Here is a 20,816-nt window from a genome sequence, read left to right as displayed (position 1 = left end):
GATTTTCAGTATGCATAGTTTCTTTTTCCTAGTTTTACAGAAATAGTTGGAAGCATATTGCTTAAAGGTGAGGTTGACATGGAGTTTGTTGTCATTTCGTCTACAACTGAAGCTGAGGAAAAGGATGCTTTAGGATCTGCCATTGACATTTGTTGGCAATTCTGATACCATGTGAAGAATAGAGTAACAGTAAAGAAAAGAGTAAATGCAAAAAAACAGAGTACGAAGAATACATGTTTATATTTCTTTCTATCAGAAAAGTTTTCATCCATGAACCTTGACAATGATTACAATTTATACACAACCACTTGATCTTTCACACAATCTTCTCCATTGAACTTATTCTTCAGCTGTCATCCTCCACCATTAGATCTGCAACTTGCTCTGCCACTTGAGCTACCACCTGCATTTTGTTAGAGAACACGTAAAGTGTTGAACTTAAATATTGGCGCCAAAAGCCAACTTGCTCTAGCTAATTTGTTGTAAAAAGACTTAAAAACATGAATTTGCTTAATGTTGCAGCTTGCTCTGCATGGTAACATCGTTAACACTTTAGGAGGGCAATAAATCTCCAAACGCCAATTGCATTTAGGAGATGATTACCAGCTAAGTAAGAATTTTTTGCGCCATAATGCGATACTCCTGCAAACGATGAAATTGAAACGATTTACCAAATAAATCTCGTGGCAAACTTCGAAATTGATGCATCTTCTTAAGTTTTGATTTTCCGTCCTTAATAAGTTTGTATAATCCTTCCCTGTAACTCCCAATTTGTAACTTTGTTCCCACTTTTTTGTAGGGATAGGGAGGAACTCTTGTAACAATGTCACCTTTATTTCTAATATTCAAGAGATGAAGATTGTTGAGTCCATTGAAGACGTTCCTGAATCCCTTGTCACCAACCTTGGGGCTTGCAAACGCAAAGGCTGTGACCATGCATTTTTTTTCTGACCCTCTGCACTCATTATACTTATTGAAAACTATATCAGTTGCGTTCAATGTTGCAAGTGCTGCTCCCAAGCTGTGGCCTGTTACTGTTATACTAATTTCCTCATGTCTATAGTCAAACTTATTCACCAATCTGTTCACTGCATTCAGCACCTGTATATATAGCAATAATCAAAACATATATCAACCACTTGATCAGGTAATCAATTTTGCAAGAAAAACAAAAAATTACGATTTATTAACCTGGCCACAACAAATCAAAATATTGAAGTCTATAGTCAGAAATTTTGTCAATTGGGAATATTTTATTAACTTATATGGATATATGCAAGTTTAATGACATATATGTATGGGACAAATCAGTCAAAGTAATAGTTACCATGGCTATTTGGTGACGGAGGAAATGGTTTCTTTTTTGGGTGTTGTTTTAGCTATATTAAAAGGTATTGTTATTTACTTTTCAATATTTGAATTCATACACCATGCATACTCTTAGATAAAAGCTTACCTGATCTCTGGCACTCAAATTATTGCACACGGGTTCAGTATTTGGCGATTTGTAGAGGGAGAGAAATCCTTTGTGCACATGTGGGTTATGGGTTTTCCCAAGAATGTTTGACGCTTGGGTCCCAGAGAACTCAAAATCTTTTATCCACTCGGCCTTAGAATAAGTTCCTCTCCAGCAAATCAAAATGTCTCTTCTTCCTAATACTTCCTTTCCTTTATCTGTTGCTACTGCCACATAACCAATCCATGCAGATCGGTCCTTAACAATCCAATCGATCCAGGAAGGAACATCTGACATAGCATATATATAGTCGGTCACAGTATATAACTTGCCAAATTCGTCTGTTTTCATGATAACTTTAGAAAATAAATCTTCCTTTTCATGGGTAGGATGTCTTTTATCATCCGTCATGGAGTCACAAATAGCTTGAATTCTTTCACCATAGAGTTCTATCCGCGTTTGGAGATCACCGTTGAGAGGTTTCAAGAGACCCTCCCAGTTCCTCTCACCACTAAGCTCCTTCCACTGATCAGCCATCACTCTTTCACTGTTTCGTTTTTTCTTGCTCAATTATCCTGAGGAAAATATAACACTCACAATAAACAATTCGTTAAAATAAGACTTGAAAAGGCAAATCTGATAGACTACTAACAAATTCAAAAGTACTTGTAGCAACATAACTAATAATATCAAGGAATATGACACTTGGTATAAACAACAATAGTAGTCATACAATAATGAACATAAGAGCACTTCTAATAAGCAATGTAATAAACTTGTGAAAACCATCATTTTTCAGTAAAAAAAAACATTAACACTCGGTATAAACAGACCTTATACATGTACAATAAACACATATAAAACTCGTAATAAGAACATTGCAACAAAAATGTTCGTTTCCTAGGCAAATTTCCATCTGAAATGAGTAAATTTCACGAAAAATGAATTATTCGCATGGAATTTGTTTTTCAAACTCTGTTGAATTTGTACGAACCAGAAAAAAAAAAAAAAAAAAAAAAAAAATTTGGGTAAACACGGTAATTGCCTTTCCCGCAACTTCAACACAAGACTCCTAGGTATAGCTAATCCCATTGTCTAAGGGGCTTGCAATCCGGCCACAAGAGGAGAGGTAAACAAAAAATAAAAAATTCTTTTCGAATAAGCTATTTTGGGTTATAGTTTTTTCCGATGACAATATGTCATTGGTAAACTACCACTGGATGACCTGATGACAAAAGAGTAAAAAGGTCCAATATGGGTTCCTGAGTTCAAGTCCCCACAAGTCCTAATAGAGTGACTACTGAGGAGATTTACTCGATCGTCAACTTCAAGGTTCCAGAGGATTAGTTGAGATGCGTACAAACTGACCCAAACACCTCCAGTTAGCAAAATGTATATATATATCATCAATAATGTGTTATAACGGTAGGAAAAACTATATATCTTACCATATAATCTTCTAGGGAATATGAAAACGATAATAATAATAATAATAAATACGAGGTAGGAAAACAACTTTACGAAGAACAATATGTTGTCAGTAACATGTTTGGGGCGCGTAGGAAAAGCTTGTATCCTACCATTTAATCATGTAGGAAAATAACTTTATCAAGAACAATATACCATAGGGTATATCCTACCTTATATCCCTAATCTAAATAAAAATACAGAAGAAACAAACAAAGAATATATTAATGACAGATATAGCATAAATCCATTTGCATCAAACTAATTCCAAGTATTGGATTGCATTAAATCCATTCATTTTTGTCTCCACTTTCAACTTCAACAAAGCGATGTAAAATTTACTCAAGAATACCAACATAACTTTCAAATCAAGAAAAACCAAAACCAAATTTCAACAAAATAAAAAATGTAAAATAATCTAGGCAAAGATATACTTACTAAGCAAATCCAAGAAAATGAATGAACTCAAAACACAAATTAAGATGGCAGAAAGTTTCTCAACCCAACCAAGCAATGAGAACAGATCCAGCAAGGAAGTCTACAATGAAGAATGAGCAAGAGCTGAAACTTTAGGGATTATATAGTAGAAGAGAAGATGAGAAAAATGTCTGACCTGCAAGGAATATTTTTGTCCCTTATTAACACTGGAACAACGACTTTCCACCTTCAAGTCTGTTCTTTTGCGCTTTATAATAATACCACAAGTCCCGTATTGTTTACATTTTGTCATTTAAAACTTCAATAAGCGCTTGGTACTTTTAATTAATATCAAATTAACACTATTAAGATTTAAGTTTTCATTACAATTACGCATAATATACTTTCTATAAGATATTTAAAATTAAATAATTGTAAAAAGGTGAGTAGCGTAAAAAAATTATTATTTTAATTCAAATTTTTCATTTTTATTTTTGATACTGGGTTTCAAGAAAATATATCGCTGTATTTTTAGGCTCGTCTATTTTCCAGTCAGAAAAGACATCGGTTTTCAAAAATTGTTTCTAAATTCTTTACATAAAATATACTTTCTATAACATCGATGTTTAATTTTTTTATATTTGGCAAATGAACTATGTTATGAATTCGAAGTTTCCCACTTAGCTGCGTCGTATAAACAACTGTGAAGGTCTTCGGATTTGGTTTGCAATCTCCAAGTCATATCCTTTTAAGATTATTTCTCCAAGACGTTTGAGAAGTTCAAGGGCTAGACTAGAATAATTTCTTCCTTACCAACTATCACGCGCTCTTAAACATTTTATAATTAGATAAATAAATATTTATAATTTTAATCATAGACATCTTTGTTAACATTATGGAAAGAGAGACGTCATTGTCAAGAGACGTTATTGTGATTGACAGACTTTGGAAAGAGAGATAGCAGCCATGAACGAGTCCTCCAGAGAACCAACAGCACAATAAAGTAAAGAAAGAATTAATAATTCAGCAAAACAAAGCCCAAGTTGACTCCACCGATTATTAGACTTGTAACAAACATGTTTTTTTTTTTTTTTTGATTCTTCTAACAAACATTGTTTTTATTTTTTTGAATGACTTTAAGAGCAACAAAAGAAGAGTAGAAACGAGCTGAAAAGTGACTGTATTTCATAACTGAATCTGTTACAAGAAGCCGGCTAATTTATACAGAGCCGTTGGGTTAAAACACAAAGTTTTAACCTTCTAGTTTTAGACTTTACAAAAGACACCCCATATGAGTAACAAACACATACGCTAAAAGATTACAAACACACCCCATTATACTAACACTCTCCCTTAAACTGGACTATGTAACAAATTACCAATATACTATCCTAATATGCTCCCTTAAATTGAACTATATACCAGACTTGTAAGCCAACATCCACCCGTAAACTAGACTCCATAATATCTCCACTATTTGTATCCTGATCATTCCAATCTTAGCAGCATACTTGGTGTCCAACCTCAGTCATTATCTTAACACCTCAACTTACAAATTCACCAACTCAGCACTAGCAGCAACAATTATCAACAACAGCAAGCAATTATAATTCCAACACCCTAGCAGACGAACTACAAGTTTATTCTACTTTAGGATCTTCCTAATCAACTTTAGCTTTTTCATTGATCAGAATAACACTGATATCCACCTCAAAATTAGAACCAAAGGTAACATTTAACTTCGCTCTTAGACACTGAAATTTGCTCCCAGGCAGTGCCTTGGTTAGAATATCTACAACTTGATACTCTGTGCCAATATATTGAACCACTAATGTCTTCTCGGCTGCTAACTCTCTCACATAATGCACATCTATTTCATTGTGCTTTATTCTGGCATGGAACACAGGGTTGGATGAGAGAGCTCCAGCACTCATATTATCACACCACAAAACAAGGGTTGTGTTAATGTTTATACCAAGCTCTTGAAATAAATGCTAAATCTAAACCAATTCAGTGGCTGCTTGACAGAGGGCTCTATATTCAGCTTCAGTTGAAGATAATGAAACCACCTTTTGTTTTCTAAAGCTCCACTGCACTAAATGATCCTCAAGGAAGATGTTATAGCCACTTGTAGATCGTCTACCACTTACATCACTAGCCCAATCAGCATCCGCATATCCTTCAAGTATAAAATCTAATCCTTTCTTGAACAAAAGTCTAGGTTGCCCTTGATGTACCGCATGACTTTTTTGTAGGCAGTCCAGTGGGCAGTGGTAGGAGCTTGAAGAAACTGACTCAACCAATTGACAGAGAAGGCTAAATCAAGCCTGAAATGTGTAAGATATTGCCGGCCTCCTACAATACTTTTGTAGAGAGAAGGTTCTTCAAAGAAAGCACTATCTTCTTTGCCTAGTTTAACTCCTGCGGCCATAGGGGTATTACAAGGTTTACACTCACCCATGCTAGCTTTAATTAACAAATCTTAAGCATACATGGACTGAATAAGTAGCAAGGTGGAGTTACTCCTTTGGACTTTAAAGCCAAGAAAATATTGCAAGGACCTGAGGTGCTTCAGGGCAAACTGCTGGTTCAAATCTTCAATTATTCTTGCTATGAGTGTAGAATTGGTACATGTAATGAGGATATCATCCACATACACCAAAAGATAGATGACTTGACTACCTTGTTTGAAGAAAAAAAGACTAGTGTTTGATAATGAGTTGGTGAATCCCCAACCAACAAGAGTTATTTTCAATTTGTCAAACCAAGCTCTAGGAGATTGTTTCAGTACATACAGGGCTTTGTTGAGCTTATACACATGTTGAGGACAAGCAACATCTGAAAATCCCTCAAGCTACCACATAAAAATAGTTTCTATGAGATCACCATTTAGGAATGCATTATTAATGTCAATTTGTTATATATCCCACTGATGATGAACAACTAAAGACCACATAATTCTAATGGGTGCAGGCTTGATTACAAGGGAAAAGGTATCAAGGTAATCTAAGCCAAGGGTTTGTTGAAAACCCTTGGCAACCAGCCTTGCTTTGTATTTTTGTAAAGTCCCATCTAACTTGAGTTTGGTTTTAAAAACCCACTTGCAGCCTACTATGTTCATTCCCGGAGAATAGGGAACTAAATCCCAAGTTTTATTTCTCAAGAGGGCATAAAAATCATAGCCATGGCTGCTTTCCATTTTGGAATTTCCAGTACTTCTGAGGGAGTTTTAGGTTCAGCTAAGATCTGGCAGGTTGAGAACAGAGCTTGACCTGCAATGTGCCAAAAGTGATGCTTAGATTGAGTAATCATAGGGTGACAATTTCTGATGGAGGATGGATGTTGTGGTTTGGTGAGAGGTAAGACAATTTCTAATTGAATACATCTAGATGAGTCACTAGGTGGAATAGGATCTAAAGAGGTAGTGTTATAATGAAAAGGAGGTTTTGAAATAGATCCTACTATTGAGGATGTCATACACTCATGTTCAGAAGTTGTAGCTAGACCAAATGAATTTGGAGCAGGAGAAAAATCTGAGTTGGAAGGCATTTTATCAGTCAAATGAACATCATCAGCTGTAACATTACTGACAGACATACAAAGTTTAATCCTTTGCAAGTGCACAAGTCGCAATCACAGCATAGTGCATGAGTAACGGTCGATCACACAAAGACTGGAGATGCTTTCGTGATCCTAGTAACTATGCCTTGATGAATCAAAACAACAAGAATTGAAATAAAGAAAACATATAAATGACATTAAAGTAAATCTAAATCTAACTATCTACAAAGAAACCTAGGGCTCTAACTCCATCATAATTATCAGGCTATGTGTTCATCATCGAACTATCTTTCTCCTTACTCCATTCTAAGGTTCGTACTTCATTAAGTTCAACCTAATACTTTCATCATTCAAACTAGCTAGTGGCATGTAGCCTAGTCTAAACAACGAAGGAACCAATTCGCATAGATACAAATCATCCATTCATAGAGCTAATCAAGATAGGCACGACATCTCTCGTTTCTAAGGTATTACCGCGGCCATTCGGAGTAACCTATTGTTTCCATCAACAAAACTAGCTAGTGGCATATAGCCTAGTGGAGTAACGAAAACCCATTAAGTACAAGACGATCTTAAAGAAAATAACCAATCTATAGCCAGGTAGGGCTACAAATCAATCATTCCACACCCAATCTTGTCTCACACAATCAATTAACTAACATCAAGGTTGATCAAGCCCTAATATCAACTAAATATTGAATTTAAACACAATGAATGAATCTAGAACATGATTGAATAGATCAAACAAATAGAATAACAATAAAACACAAGCCTTTAATTAGATTACATCAAATCCCTAGAAAACTAAATACAACATAAAGGAAAAGAAACAACAACACCTGGAACCATAATCGTGAAAAACAAAAGAGGAGGAGAGGAAGATAACCTCCTCTCCTTTCCAAGCTCTACCTTTCCAAGAAGCCCCAAATGTATTCTCTCTCTAAATGTGTATATCAAACCTAAAACACCCTAAAAATGGACTAAACCTGCATTTATACAGTTTTTAAACAAAATGGTAACCTTGTAAATACTGGTCGCCGAAATTAGGGTTGGAAATGCGACATTTTTACATTATGCGTGATTTGCGTCGTGACACGATTTATTCATGCTACCTCAGTTGAATTGAGCCCCAATGTGTTTACACTGTTTGAATTGAGCCCCAATGCATTTACGTTGCGGCTTATTTGAATTGGCCCCTGGCTCGTTTACACCGAGGCTTAGTTTAATTGAGTCATAGCTCAAAGTCAGAATTTCACACTTTTACTTCTCGCCTTGATTTATCCACACTCGAACGAGTCCAGGATGTCCGAACACCAACACAAGCACGAATAATCCATTCTTTTGCACTTGAATACCTAAAAAACACACAACCTATGATTCTGGAAGATAATGAAACATGCAAGAATTCACATCATAAATCATATATTAAACCTTAAATTCCTTACAGTTTCACCCCTAAATCACCAAATAAATCTACATTTCCAACACTTAAATCAACCCCCAACCAACTTATTGCTAGTACCTAACAATGAAAGCGATATAAAAATAAAATCTAACCTAACTAAACTATCTTAAACCACTTCCATAGGTTATCACGATTGCGTTTAGCATATGCAATAAGCCTTTAAACCCCTAGGTCCCCCTAGTGGACGAGTTATAGTCTTGTGAGTGTTTTCAGCAATGTTACCCACAAACGTCCTACATGTCTAACACACATAATTGAAAAGAAAAACAAAACAAAGATTTCCCAGATTTATCAATAAATGTGTCTCATACAAAACATACACATATAGCAAAAAGAATAAGCAATAATTACCCCCCATCTAGGAACCCCTAAACATCAGTTTGTCTTCATTCTCCACTCTTAACCACACAGTCATACTACAAACCATCAATCCTAGCCCTAGAGAAGGTTTCATATGCAACTTCCAAAGAGAAAACAAATTTTTGATCCCATAAAAATGAAAACTTTGAAAACACAAACTCCGTAAGCCTACTTTTCATATCACTCTCCACTAGTGTAGAACAAACGTACAACTTCAGATCATTAGGACTTTGTTAAGCTTATATTGTACGGCTAGGGTATTGGGTTACAAAAGAACATAAGGGATTCAAGCAATTAAGAGGAATAATCTTACAATTTAAAGAACAAAGTCGCTCAAAACAACTTACTCTCTCAAACCCGGAAACCTTTGTTTTATTTTTTCTTTTTCTTTATTGCATCACTCTCCCCAACCACAATTGAATCTGTACCCCTTTCACGCTTCCTTACTGCTTTTTTTTTTTTTTTTTTTTTTTTTTAACACATATCTTAGGAAGCAATGATATCACAAAATTTCCCCTTTTTCCCACACAACAACCCCCAACCAATTCTTTCGCACATCTTCACAAGATTTTATAACAAAGCTCAAAACCTCACACATTTCACTTCCGAAAATTCAGATTAATCCTCTTAAAGAACAACAAATGTAGGAAATGTGTTTAAGAGTTAAAGTGGGTAGATTATTTTAGGTTAAAAGAAAGAAAAATCAAGGCTAAATATATGCAATAAGGCTCAAGGAGGTGACTAAGGATAATAACATATAAGGTTGGCTTGAAAGGTACAAACGGTCCAAATATGGCCTAAGTCATTTCCTTAATCATGCGTCGTCTAGGATTTTGCCTCAAGTGTTCATCAAATAGGTTCTAGAATTTTAGGGACCTCACAAAAATCGTAGGAAGATTACACACAAAACATCCCTAAATGCTAGAATCAACCCCAAATAGACCACATTCCCAAGAGTTTCAAACTACAACAAAACCAATATCCTGAATAGTTCTTTGACTAGGGTAAAAATTGACCTCTCCTATTCACTACATGTCATTGCAATCATGTAATCTCATAGACATTTGACATCATCCTGGAAACACAAAGATTCCACAAACTAACAAAAAATTTACAGGCAAGCATAAACATGAATTCATAAAGATAGATTTCATACTTTCCCACCCCCAACCAAATTCCTACATTGTCTCCAATGTAGCCATCGACATAAAGTAGAGGTGAAAAGGGAAAGAAATGAGTTACCCCCCTTGATTAACAAATCGTAACGCACCAAAAGTAACTCCATTGAATGCGTATCCTATAGTCAACATGAAATCTACCTACACAAAAGAAAGAACACATGGTGTCTTGGAATAGAATCCGTGTTGTCGATTAGTCATCAGAAAGTTTGTGGAAATAAAAACCAAACACACAAATAAGAAAAAAATAAAATCAACATAAACATAAATAAAGTTTAAACAAACTAAAAACAAAATAAAAGCAAATAAACAATGATAAGAAACATAACAGTAAATGAAAATAGCAAACATCAATTAAACAAAAATAGCAAAAAGATAAACAAAACATAACAAAAAGAAATAAAACATTAACATGCATAAAACAAAAATTAAACAAGCAAAAATTAAACACACAAAAGCAACATAAATCAAGGCAAAGTCACTAGAAATCACAAAGCAACTTAATAGTCCTCGGCAACAGCGCCGAAAACTTGGTAGGCATCAAAGTATAATCCTTCGCAAGTGCACGAGTCACAATTGTAGCATAGTGCATGAGTAAGGGTCGATCCCACAAAGATTGGAGATGCTCTCACGATCTTAGTAACTATGCCTTGATGAATCAAAACAACAAGAATTGAAATAAGAAAACATATAAATGACATTAAAGTATATCTAAATCTAACTATCTGCAAAAAAATCCTAGGGCTCTAACTCTATTATAGGGTTCAATCTAGTACTTTCACCATTCAAACTAGCTAGTGCCGTGTAGCCTAGTCTAAACAACGAAGGAACCAATTCGCATAGACACAAGTCATCCATTCACAGAGCTAATCAAGATAGGCACAGTGTCTCTCGTTTCTCAGGTATTGCTGCGGCCATTCAAAGTAACCTACTATTTCCATAACTAAACTAGCTAGTGGCGTATAGCCTAGTCTATTAATGAAAACCCATTAAGTACAAGAAGATCTTAAAGACAATAACCAATCTATACCGGGTAGGGCTAAAAATCAATCATTCCACACCCAATCTTGTCTCACACAATCTATTAACTAACATCAAGGTTGATCAAGCTCTAATATCAACTAAAGATTGAATTTAAGACCAATGAATGAATCTAGAACATGATTGAATGGATTAAACAAATAGAATAACAATAAAACACAAGTAATTTGATTACATTAAATTCCTAGAAAACAAAATACAACATAAAGGAAAAGAAACAACAACACCTTGAACCATAATCATGAAGAAAAAAGGAGGAGGAGAGAAAGAGAACCTCGTCTCCTCTCCAAGCTCCACCTTTCCAAGAAGCCCCAAATATATTCTCTCCCTAAATGTGTATATCAAACCTAAAACTCCCTAAAAACGGACTAAAGATACCTTTATATAGTTTTTAGACAAAATGGAAAACGTAAATAGTAGTTGCTGAAATTAGGGTTGGAAATGCGACATTTTTACATTCTACGCTATTTACGTCGCGGCTCAGTTTAATTGCACCTTGGCATGTTTGAATTGAGCCCTGGCGCATTTACATTGCGGCTCAGTTGAATTGTGCCCCGGCTTGTTCACGCTACACCTCAGTAAATTGAGCCATGGCGGAAAGTCAGAATTTCACACTTTTACTTCTCGCCTTGATTTATCCATACTCAAACGAGTCCAGGATGTCCGAACACCAACACAAGCACGAACAATCCATTCTTTTGCACTTGACTACCTAAAAAACACACACAACCTGTGATTCTGGAAGATAACAAAACATGCAAGAATTCACATCATAAATCATACATTAAACCCTAAATTCCTTACAATTTCATCCCCAAATCACTAAATAATTATGCATTTCTAACACTCAATAATTACCAGCTGGTAACACTGTAGTCATTGAAGGAACATTAACAGTAGGTAATTGAGGACTAGCTATATCATCTCTAGCTGGTGACATTGCATCAGTCAAAGAAACACCATCAGTTGGTAACTCACAATCAACACAACGTGGTAGTGTCCAAGAAGAAGAGAACTCTACTGATTGAGGTGATGAAGATAACCCTGTAAGTTCAACATTCTTAACCAAATGACACTAAAAGCTATGTTTAAAGGGGAAGTCAAACTCATTAAACTTAGCTTGTTTGATAATATACAATTTTCCTAAAAGAGATAAACACTTGTATCCTTTGTGAGAGGAGTTATATCCTAAGAATACACATGCTTCAGTGTGATAAGAGAGCTTATGTCGTTGGTAAGGCCTAATGAATGGATAACAGTAGCACCCGAAGACTCTAAAGTACTTATAATTGGGCTCCTAGTGAAACAACTTCTGGAATGGAGAGGAATTTTCAATAGCAGATGAAGGTAACCTGTTGACTATAACCACAGTTATACAAAAAGCTTGCCACCAAAAATAAAGGGGCATGGCAGCATGAGCTAGGAGAGTTAATCCAAATTTAGTAACAATTCTATGCTTCCTCTCTACCCTTCCATTTTGTTGATGGAGATAGGGACAAGGGTGTTTAAACATAATCCCTTGCTCTTGCAAATACTTTGTAAATTTTCTAAACTCTCCAGCCCAGTCAGTGTGAAAACTCTTCAACTTTACTTCAAATTGTCTCTCAACCAAACTACGAAAATGCTTGAAAATAGTAATGGCCTTAGACTTCAGTTTCAATGGATAAATCCACATGTACCTACTAAAGTCATCCACAAAAAGCTTATAATATTTAAAACCTTCAGAAGAACAAATTGGTGCAGGTCCCATAAGTTAGAATAAACCAATTCAAGAGGACCATTAGTGCTAGATACTGATAAAAGAAAAAAGGCTTGTTGCATTTTTCCAAATTGACAAGCTTCGCAAAAGGGCATTTTATTTCCAAAAGAACCAGCTACATTGACTTTATTCATTACAATCTTCAAATTCTTTTCATTTGGGTGACCCAATCTAGCATGCCACAAGCTAGTAAATTTTCCTTTTACATCAAAATTATTAGAAGCCATACATGAAATTGAACTAAGACTTATTCCAGAACAGCCACTACTATTTTATTGAGACACTATTTGTACTAAAGGAAACCACAGTAGAATAGGTGGTTGATGATGTAGTATCCAAAGACGTAGTAGATATAGCAAGTGTAGAGGGTACAGCAGATGTACTGACAATTTGTGGAGTTGAGGATGAGATAAAAGCAGAGCCAACTGTAGGAAGGGATACTTGCAATTGATATAGTCTATCCTTTGAGGATCCTCAAAGTAACACCATCTTGGTGAACTTATCCTTTATAAGACAATGGTAACAATAAAATTCCACTATTACATCATTATCTCTAGTCATAAGAGAAATGCTAAGTAAATTTTTTGCAATATGTGGAACACACAACATTTTCCTAAGATGCAATAACCAAGGACAAGTGGTAGAAGGCAATAAAGACTCACCTGTGTGAGTAATAGGCACATTTTGTAACGCCCACCTTGAGTTATGTAGCTTATTTATGCTTGTTTGCCCTTAGTTTTGTTTGTTTGCCCTTAGTTTTGCCTATTTTAAGGTGGAGGATTGGCAAAGTTGGGAATTGCAGACTTCGCCGCGGCGAAGAAGAAAGTTAGCCGCGACGACTTATGCTCTAGAATTTTTCGCTGAGGCAAAGAAAAAGCTTCGCCGAGGCAAAAAGCTAGCTGGAATTCTTGAGAAAATTCTAGAGAATTTTCCTTAAGGGCAAAGTGACCATTCTACCCCTAATTAGTTGTAAATGTGGGGAGTGAAAAGTAAGGAAATTTTATGGAGAATACAATGAAGGTAAGGGCATTTTTGTAATTGACTAAAGGGCAAAGATGGAATTTTCAAGAGAGTGTAAGGGCAAAATGGGAAAGTATGCCTATTAATATGAGATATTAAGGGTTCAAGCACGAAAACACTATCATTCTCTACTCCCTCACACGCCACCCTTTCCTCTCAAATTCTCTCAATTCCTTCATCAATTTTCAAGGCATTTTAAAGGACTTTTGGTTGGATTTTTGGTACAGATTCATTCCTAAGCATTCCAAGGGTTTTACAGAAAGAACAAGTCTACCAAGGAGAGAGAGATTCTAGTGGACTTATTCAAGCTCTAGGTAAGTAAATCCCACCGAAGTTATGATTTGAGAAATCAATTGATGTAGCGACTTTATACATGTATGTGTAAGCTTATGATTTTGAGAATTGTTGATAAGATTGATGGTTATGGATGAGTATACTTTAGCCATGAGAAGTGGAGTTTGTTGCATGGTGATTGATGGAAGTTTGGTTGAATTTAGAAAGAGATTGAGTAGAATTTATGAAGTGTTTTCCTGGCCAGGTTTAATATTGTTTTAAGGGAGTTTTACTCCAAATATTGGTGGTTTGAGAAAGAAGTAGACGTATAGTTAAAATAGAATTTTAGTCTGCATGCATTATGTTTGATGAAATGTCTAAGAGAAGTGTATGTATGAGTATATTTATTAGTGATCTTGTTATAAGCTTGTAGATGGTAGAGAAAGACTTATTTTTATGCTACATGGCATGCTTGCAATAAATATTTGCATTTAGAAAGAATATTAAGCATGAATCATCTACATGTAAACATATGCATATGTATGGGAACTAAAGAATAAAGAACTTAAAGACTAAAGAGAAAGAATGAAAAAGCTAGAATGCTTTAAAAGAAGAAAAGAACAGGTTGTTGCGATGGGGAACCCGTGAGTGAAAAGAAGAAGAAGATTCCCACATGCACGCCACCTTTAGTGAGTGGCTGAAGAATAAGAGGAAGAATTTGTACGGCCTGTAAGAGTGCATGTGGATGAGGGCTATACCTAGAAGAAAATACCTATATGCACGCCACCTTAAATGAGTGGCCTAAGAAGAAAAGAATTTGTATAGTCCATAAGAGTGCATGTAGATGAAGACTGTACTCACTCACACGGCCAAGGTTCCAAATCCATGCATCAACCGAGTCCGATCAGCAAAGAATAAGAAAGAATAAGCAAGCAAGAAAGAAAATAAAAAAAGAAGAAAGAAAAGAAAAGAAAAGAAGAAGAAGAAGAAGAAGAAAAGAAAGAAAAGAAAAGAAAGAAAGATTATAAAGCAAGAATAGAAAAAAAGAAAAAAACATAGAAAAGAGAAAGAAAAGAGAATAAGAAACAGAAAAGAAGAAAGAAAATGCATCTCTATGCATTTGTGCATTTGCATCATACCTATGCATGATACCATGATTCCTATCATAGGTAGTGAGAAATTAGAAGAAAGAAGAACAGAGAGAACTAGAAAGAAAGAACAAAGAAAGTTAGAATGAAACAAGAGTGAGAACTAGAAAGAGTGAAAGAATAAAGAAAGAACAAAGAGAGAAGGAAGAAGAAGAAAAAAGAGTAAAGTAAGGAAAGAATTCAGAATATGAGCAACGGAGATAGAAGATTAGTGTAGCGGATTTACTTACTGAGCAACTAGTACTCAACTCGTATGTTCTAAATGTTTTTGCAAGAGATAGGTGAGAAGTGGTCGGATGGACGTCGAGAAGCAGAGAGAAATGGCACTACTGTCTACTGTTTTAAGCTATGTATATGATACTTTTGTTATGTAAAGAATTATACGTTTATATAGTAAAGGAAATTTTTGGGTTCATTACTTCACATATTTTATGCTTATGTATTTTTATCATAGTATATTTTCCAAGTATACTAGTTACAAAGAAAGTATTACACATTTTGGCCATTCCCTACTTGTACTGTAGAGCCTCCTTGATAGTTGTTTTTAACCACTAAGTTCATTGCATCGGCAGTCATATGGTTTGTGGCTCTTGAGTTCACATACCAAGTCTGGTCAGTGAGCACTTGAGGAGTAGTAGCTGGTATGTTTGAAGAGTTTGCTATTATGGATGATGTAGATGAGTATCCCCTTCCTAGGACTAAACTTGAACTAGAAGCTGAGGTAGAGTTTACCGGAAAACTAGGATGGTAAGCCATATTTTGTTGAGATTAATTAGGTCTAACATATCTAGAATAAACAGGATTGGAAGGAATAAATGTAGAAGCAGAATTCTGTCCAGATGGACCTGTCATAATGCTAGTCAACAAAGCTTGAGCTGTATTAGTAACTTGATACTAAAAAGATCCCTATGATGTTAGCTGGTTAGGTAATCCAAGATTGACAGAGCCTTGAAAGCCATGATCAAACCTATGATAGCATTGAAGGGTAGTATACCCTCCTTCACCATAGACTTGACAAATAATTCTCGGTCAATAATAGCCTCTTCCCCTGCCTCAACCTCTCATTCCTTGGGGATTATAGATGAATTTGGCAGAGGATAAAGGAACTGTAAATTATCTGTATTTGTTTGCTGATAAGGCTGGTGAAATTCAGGTCTGAAACTTGCTTGATTCACATTGTTGCCAAAGTATTAAGGAATAACAGGACCTTATTAAGGACTAAAAGTCTAATGTTGTGGGAAAGGAAGATTTTGATGTTGCAAGGGAAAATTAACCATCTGTTGAGTGTTCAAATTAAAATTTTGAGAGGTTAAAGCAGACTCATTGGAAACCTGTTTAACAACCATTAGAGCTGAGGCCACCTGATCATAGAAATTTGTAAAAGAATTCCAGTTTTATTTCATGCTTGTGCAACAGGAATCATGCCTCTTGCAGAGTCATTTGACTACTAATTACAACAAGGTTAGCCACTACTACATCGTATTCCAGCCCCAACCCATCCAAAATGTACAGTGACAATTCTTCATCACGTATATGAACACCACTCGAAGTTAATTCATCACCTAGCTTCTTCATCTTTAACACATATTCACTTATACTGGTAGAGTCTTTCTTAGTACTTTGTAGCATATTACACAAATGTAAGGTTCTAGCTTTAGCCACTGATTGAAAATGTAGTTCTAACAAGTTCCAAATCTCATAAGAGATACTACATTTAGCTACAGGACGAAACATAGCTTCAAACATAGAGGATAAGAGTCAACTTACTAGGAATTGATCAATCTTTTTCCAAGCAAAGTAGCTAGGGTTTGACCTCTTCACTGATTTGTCAGAACCTTCTGCCTTTTTGACCAAAAATAGCGGAGGACATCTCTTTTCTCTAGTCACGGAGCCATCAAGGCCATGTGAAGTCAAAGCTGGGAGACTTAGTTATTGCCAAAAGGTATAATTCTTCTCCTACAACTTTACTGAAATTGATGGTAGAGTGGGAGGGATGTTTGAATTGTTTGAAATAGTGAAATCATTCTCCATTTCCATTGTTCTAGGAGCTAAATTAGTAGAAATTAGGATCAAAAAGCACATTGGCATTGGTCTAGGGCTTTCATACCATGAATGACTTTAAGAGCAAGACAAGAAGAGTGGAAACAAGTTAAAAAGTTACTGTATTCCATATCAGAATCTGTTACAAGAAGCCAGCTAATTTATATAGAGTCATTGGGTTAAAATGCAGAGTTTTAACCTTCTAGTTTTAGATTTTACAAAAGACACCACATATGAGTAACAAACACATACTCTAAAAGATTGCAAACACACCCAATTATACTAATACTCTCCCTTAAACTGGACTATGTAACTGTAAGTAAATAGGTGGGTAAATGTAGTGAAAAACAAAAATATTTCCCATCGATTACTCTGAATAACCCAAGATCAGGGTCTGATATGTATATATTTTACATGCTTAAATTGAAAAGAACAAATATAACATTAATCCAAACAAGGATCAGAGATCTTACGCACGTTTGGAGGCTCCTTCTAATGTCTCCTAATCTACTTCGCTACTGATCTAAGAATAGGATCGAACGAACGGTGATCCACATGAAGAAAATCTGAAGAACCAAAGAGGGATTTGCTAGATCCTCTATTGGCTTCAAGAATCAACTTGAAATCAAAGAAAACTTTGATCCAAAAAGGCAAGGAGGAAATGTGGGAGGGTTAGACAAAAGGGGGCTGCCCTTTTTCCTTTCAATGAATGAAAAATTAGATAAATCATTTTCTATAACAAACACATGCACTTATATAGTGCATGTGTGAAAACCCTATTCCAATGAGGAATAGGCATGGACTCCAACCCTTGTATCCAAACACCCCTCTTGTGGTATTTTTATTTTAAATTAATTATTATTATAAAATATATTAATGTTTAATTAACAATAATAATTCAAGTTAAATATAATCTCACTAATTTAATTTTAATATTAAATTAAATATAGGCAACAACCGCAGCAAATTCAATTGCATTGTGAGATAACCAAAATACCCTTTCGTCTTAAAAGACGAAAATGCCCCTTGCACAAACTGATTCTTAAATTATCTTCTATGTGTGTGACCCACAGGCTCCTCATCATATAGTGTAATACTTTCCTTCTAGCTAGTATACTCGTAAAATAATCAGCAAAACTAATTAAAAATATGTATATAAGAAAATACACCTATAAACGAGTAATAAAGTATGGGCCCATATTTAATTTTTCTTTATATACAATATTTACAAAATATACTCAAAATAGCAACTTGACAATGTAACCCAAGCCTTGCACTGCATGATGTTCTGAGCGACCGCAACTCACCTATTACCTGCAAAAGCATTAAAAACAATGGAGTGAGCACTAATTGCTCAGTAAGTAAACCCGCTATGCTACCCTTCTCTCTCCGTTGCTTAAGTTCTGAATTTTCTTTCCTTACATCACATTTCCAGATTATTCTCTATTCTTTCTCTGTTCTTCTCTCTATTCTTTCTCATTCTTTCTCTGTTTTGCTCACTGTTTTTCTCTCAATTTTCTAATTTTTCACTACTCATAATAATGAGCATGGTATTATGCATATTCATGATGCAAACGCACAAATGCATAGATTATTCATTTTCTTTTCTATTTTTCTTATTCTGTTTTCTTTTTCTTTTTCTTTATTTATTTCTTTCTTTTCTTTCTTTCTTTCTATTCTTTCTTTTCTTTCTTTCTTTCTATTCTTTCTTTCTTTCTTTCTTTTCTATTTTTTTCTTTTTTTTTTCTTTCTTTCTTTTCTATTTTTTTCTTTTTTTTTTTTTTTCTTTCTTCTTGCAAATCGGAGATTTGAAGGAAGATCCAAATCAACATATTGCAAACTTTTTAGAAATTTCGACACCTTCAAGTCAAACGAGTGTCAAATGACGCCATCAGATTGAGACTATTCCCGTTTTCATTGAGGGATAAGGCTAAGGGATGGTTAATGGATACCATCAGGAACGATCACAACATGGAACGAATTAGCACAGAAGTTCCTGACCAAATTCTTTCCTCCACAAAATCAGCGAAGATGATTAAATGGATATCACATCGTTTCTACAGGAAGAGTCTGAATCATTATATGAGGCTTGGGAAAGATACAAGGAATTACTAAGGAGGTGTCCACACCATGGGTTGCTAGTTTGGATGCAAGTCCAAACGTTTTATAACGGATTGATGGTTAGTGTGCAAACTATAGTAGATGCAGCATCGGGAGGAGCTTTGCAAAATAAGAAACCAGAAGAAGCTCATGAGTTGCTTGAAGTATTGTCAAGCAACAACTATCAAAGGCCAAATGTGAGCATGCAGCCAAAGAAATCTATGGGTCTTCATGAAGTTGATACATACATGACCATTTCAGCCCAACTCACAGCACTTCAGAAACAGTTGGGAAATATGCACGTAAACTCTATTCAAGCACCTCAACTAACTTGTGATTTTTGTGCAGGTAGTCATGTGAGCAGTGAATGTCAAGTGGGCAACACGTTTGCTTCAGCATCCTCATCGTCAGAATAGGTTAACTACTTGGCAGGAAATAAAAGGCAACCGAACAATCCATTCTCCAACACATATAATCCTGGTTGGAGGAATCATCCGAATCTGTCTTGGGGCAATCAAAATCAGCAGAACAATCAATGGAACCAAAGAGCAATGCCAAACAACCAAGGAGGAATGAATAATCAACCAGGAGAACAAAGAGTGACAAAACTGGAGGACATGTTTGGAAAGTTTATGCAAGAGACCACAAGTTTCATGAATGAGACTAGGACGAATTTTAGAAATCAAGGGGCATCCATTTGGAACTTGGAAGTACAGTTGGGTCAATTGGCTAATAAGCTAAATGAGAGACCACAAGGTTTCCTACCAAGCAACACAGTGACTAACCCATGTGAGCAAGCAAATGCAATAATTCTGAGGAGTGGGACAGTCTTGGAAAAGGTGGAACAATTAGGGAAAGAAGAAAGCCCATCAAGGGAAAAGGAGAGTCCGATGAGAAAGTTGATGAAGAAATAATTGTTGAAGAGAAACCAACCAGTTCTAAGGAAGATGAACAAAAGCGGGAAGAGAGGCAAAGACAAAAGAAAGAGAAATTGCCATTCCCTGAGATACCACCAGAGTTGGCACATCACACTCCACCCGTGCCTTTTCTTCAGAGACTCAAAAAGAAAAATCAGGATAAGCAGTTTTCCAAATTCATTGAAATATTTAAAAAACTACACATTAACATTCCTTTTGCAGATGCATTACAACAGATGCCGAGCTATGCGAAATTTCTCAAGGAGATTTTATCAAAAAAAAAGGAAGTTAGAAGATGAGGAAACAGTGATGCTCATGGAGGAGAGTAGTGCCATTCTCCAGAAGAAGCTAGCCCCAAAACTCAAAGATCCAAGGAGTTTTACTATCCCTTGTATTATAGGAAACATTACTTTTAATAGAGTTTTATGTGATTTAGGTGCAAGCATCAATCTAATGCCTTTTTCTGTTTTCAGGAGATTGGGAATTGGTGAAGTGAAGCCAACGACCATGTCGTTACAGCTTGCAGATAGATCCATCAAACATCCAAGGGGTATAGTTGAAGATGTGTTGGTGAAGGTGGATAAGGAAAGGCCTCTCATTTTGGGAAGACCATT

General features: G+C 35.5%; 1 protein-coding gene across 1 annotated transcript; it reads right to left on the bottom strand.

Annotated features, from left to right (window-relative positions):
* Positions 1 to 480: 480 nt before the first annotated feature.
* On the bottom strand, positions 481 to 1,993 carry LOC116134110 (phospholipase A1-II 1-like). The gene is made up of 2 exons (XM_031419777.1): positions 1,457 to 1,993; positions 481 to 1,101 (listed from the first exon to the last, which is right to left on the bottom strand). The coding sequence occupies exons 1-2, from the start codon at positions 1,991 to 1,993 to the stop codon at positions 607 to 609; spliced, it is 1,032 nt and encodes a 343-aa protein (XP_031275637.1). The 3' UTR covers positions 481 to 606.
* Between the last annotated feature and the right edge of the window lie 18,823 nt (positions 1,994 to 20,816).

The sequence above is a fragment of the Pistacia vera genome, unplaced genomic scaffold (assembly GCF_008641045.1).
Source record: "Pistacia vera cultivar Batoury unplaced genomic scaffold, PisVer_v2 Contig283, whole genome shotgun sequence".
In the NCBI taxonomy this organism is placed as follows: Eukaryota; Viridiplantae; Streptophyta; class Magnoliopsida; order Sapindales; family Anacardiaceae; genus Pistacia; species Pistacia vera.
The sequence above is the reverse complement of the archived record's forward strand: the minus strand, read 5'-3'. Positions and strand labels throughout refer to the sequence as shown.

What these genes read in the sequence shown, in the direction of transcription:
- LOC116134110 (XM_031419777.1), bottom strand. Translation starts at nt 1,993, where the DNA reads ATGGCTGATCAGTGGAAGGAGCTTAGTGGTGAGAGGAACTGGGAGGGT. An exon ending in ATTTGAGTGCCAGAGATCAG is followed by an intron (nt 1,102 to 1,456) that starts GTAAGCTTTTAT and finishes CTATATATACAG; the next exon opens with GTGCTGAATGCAGTGAACAG.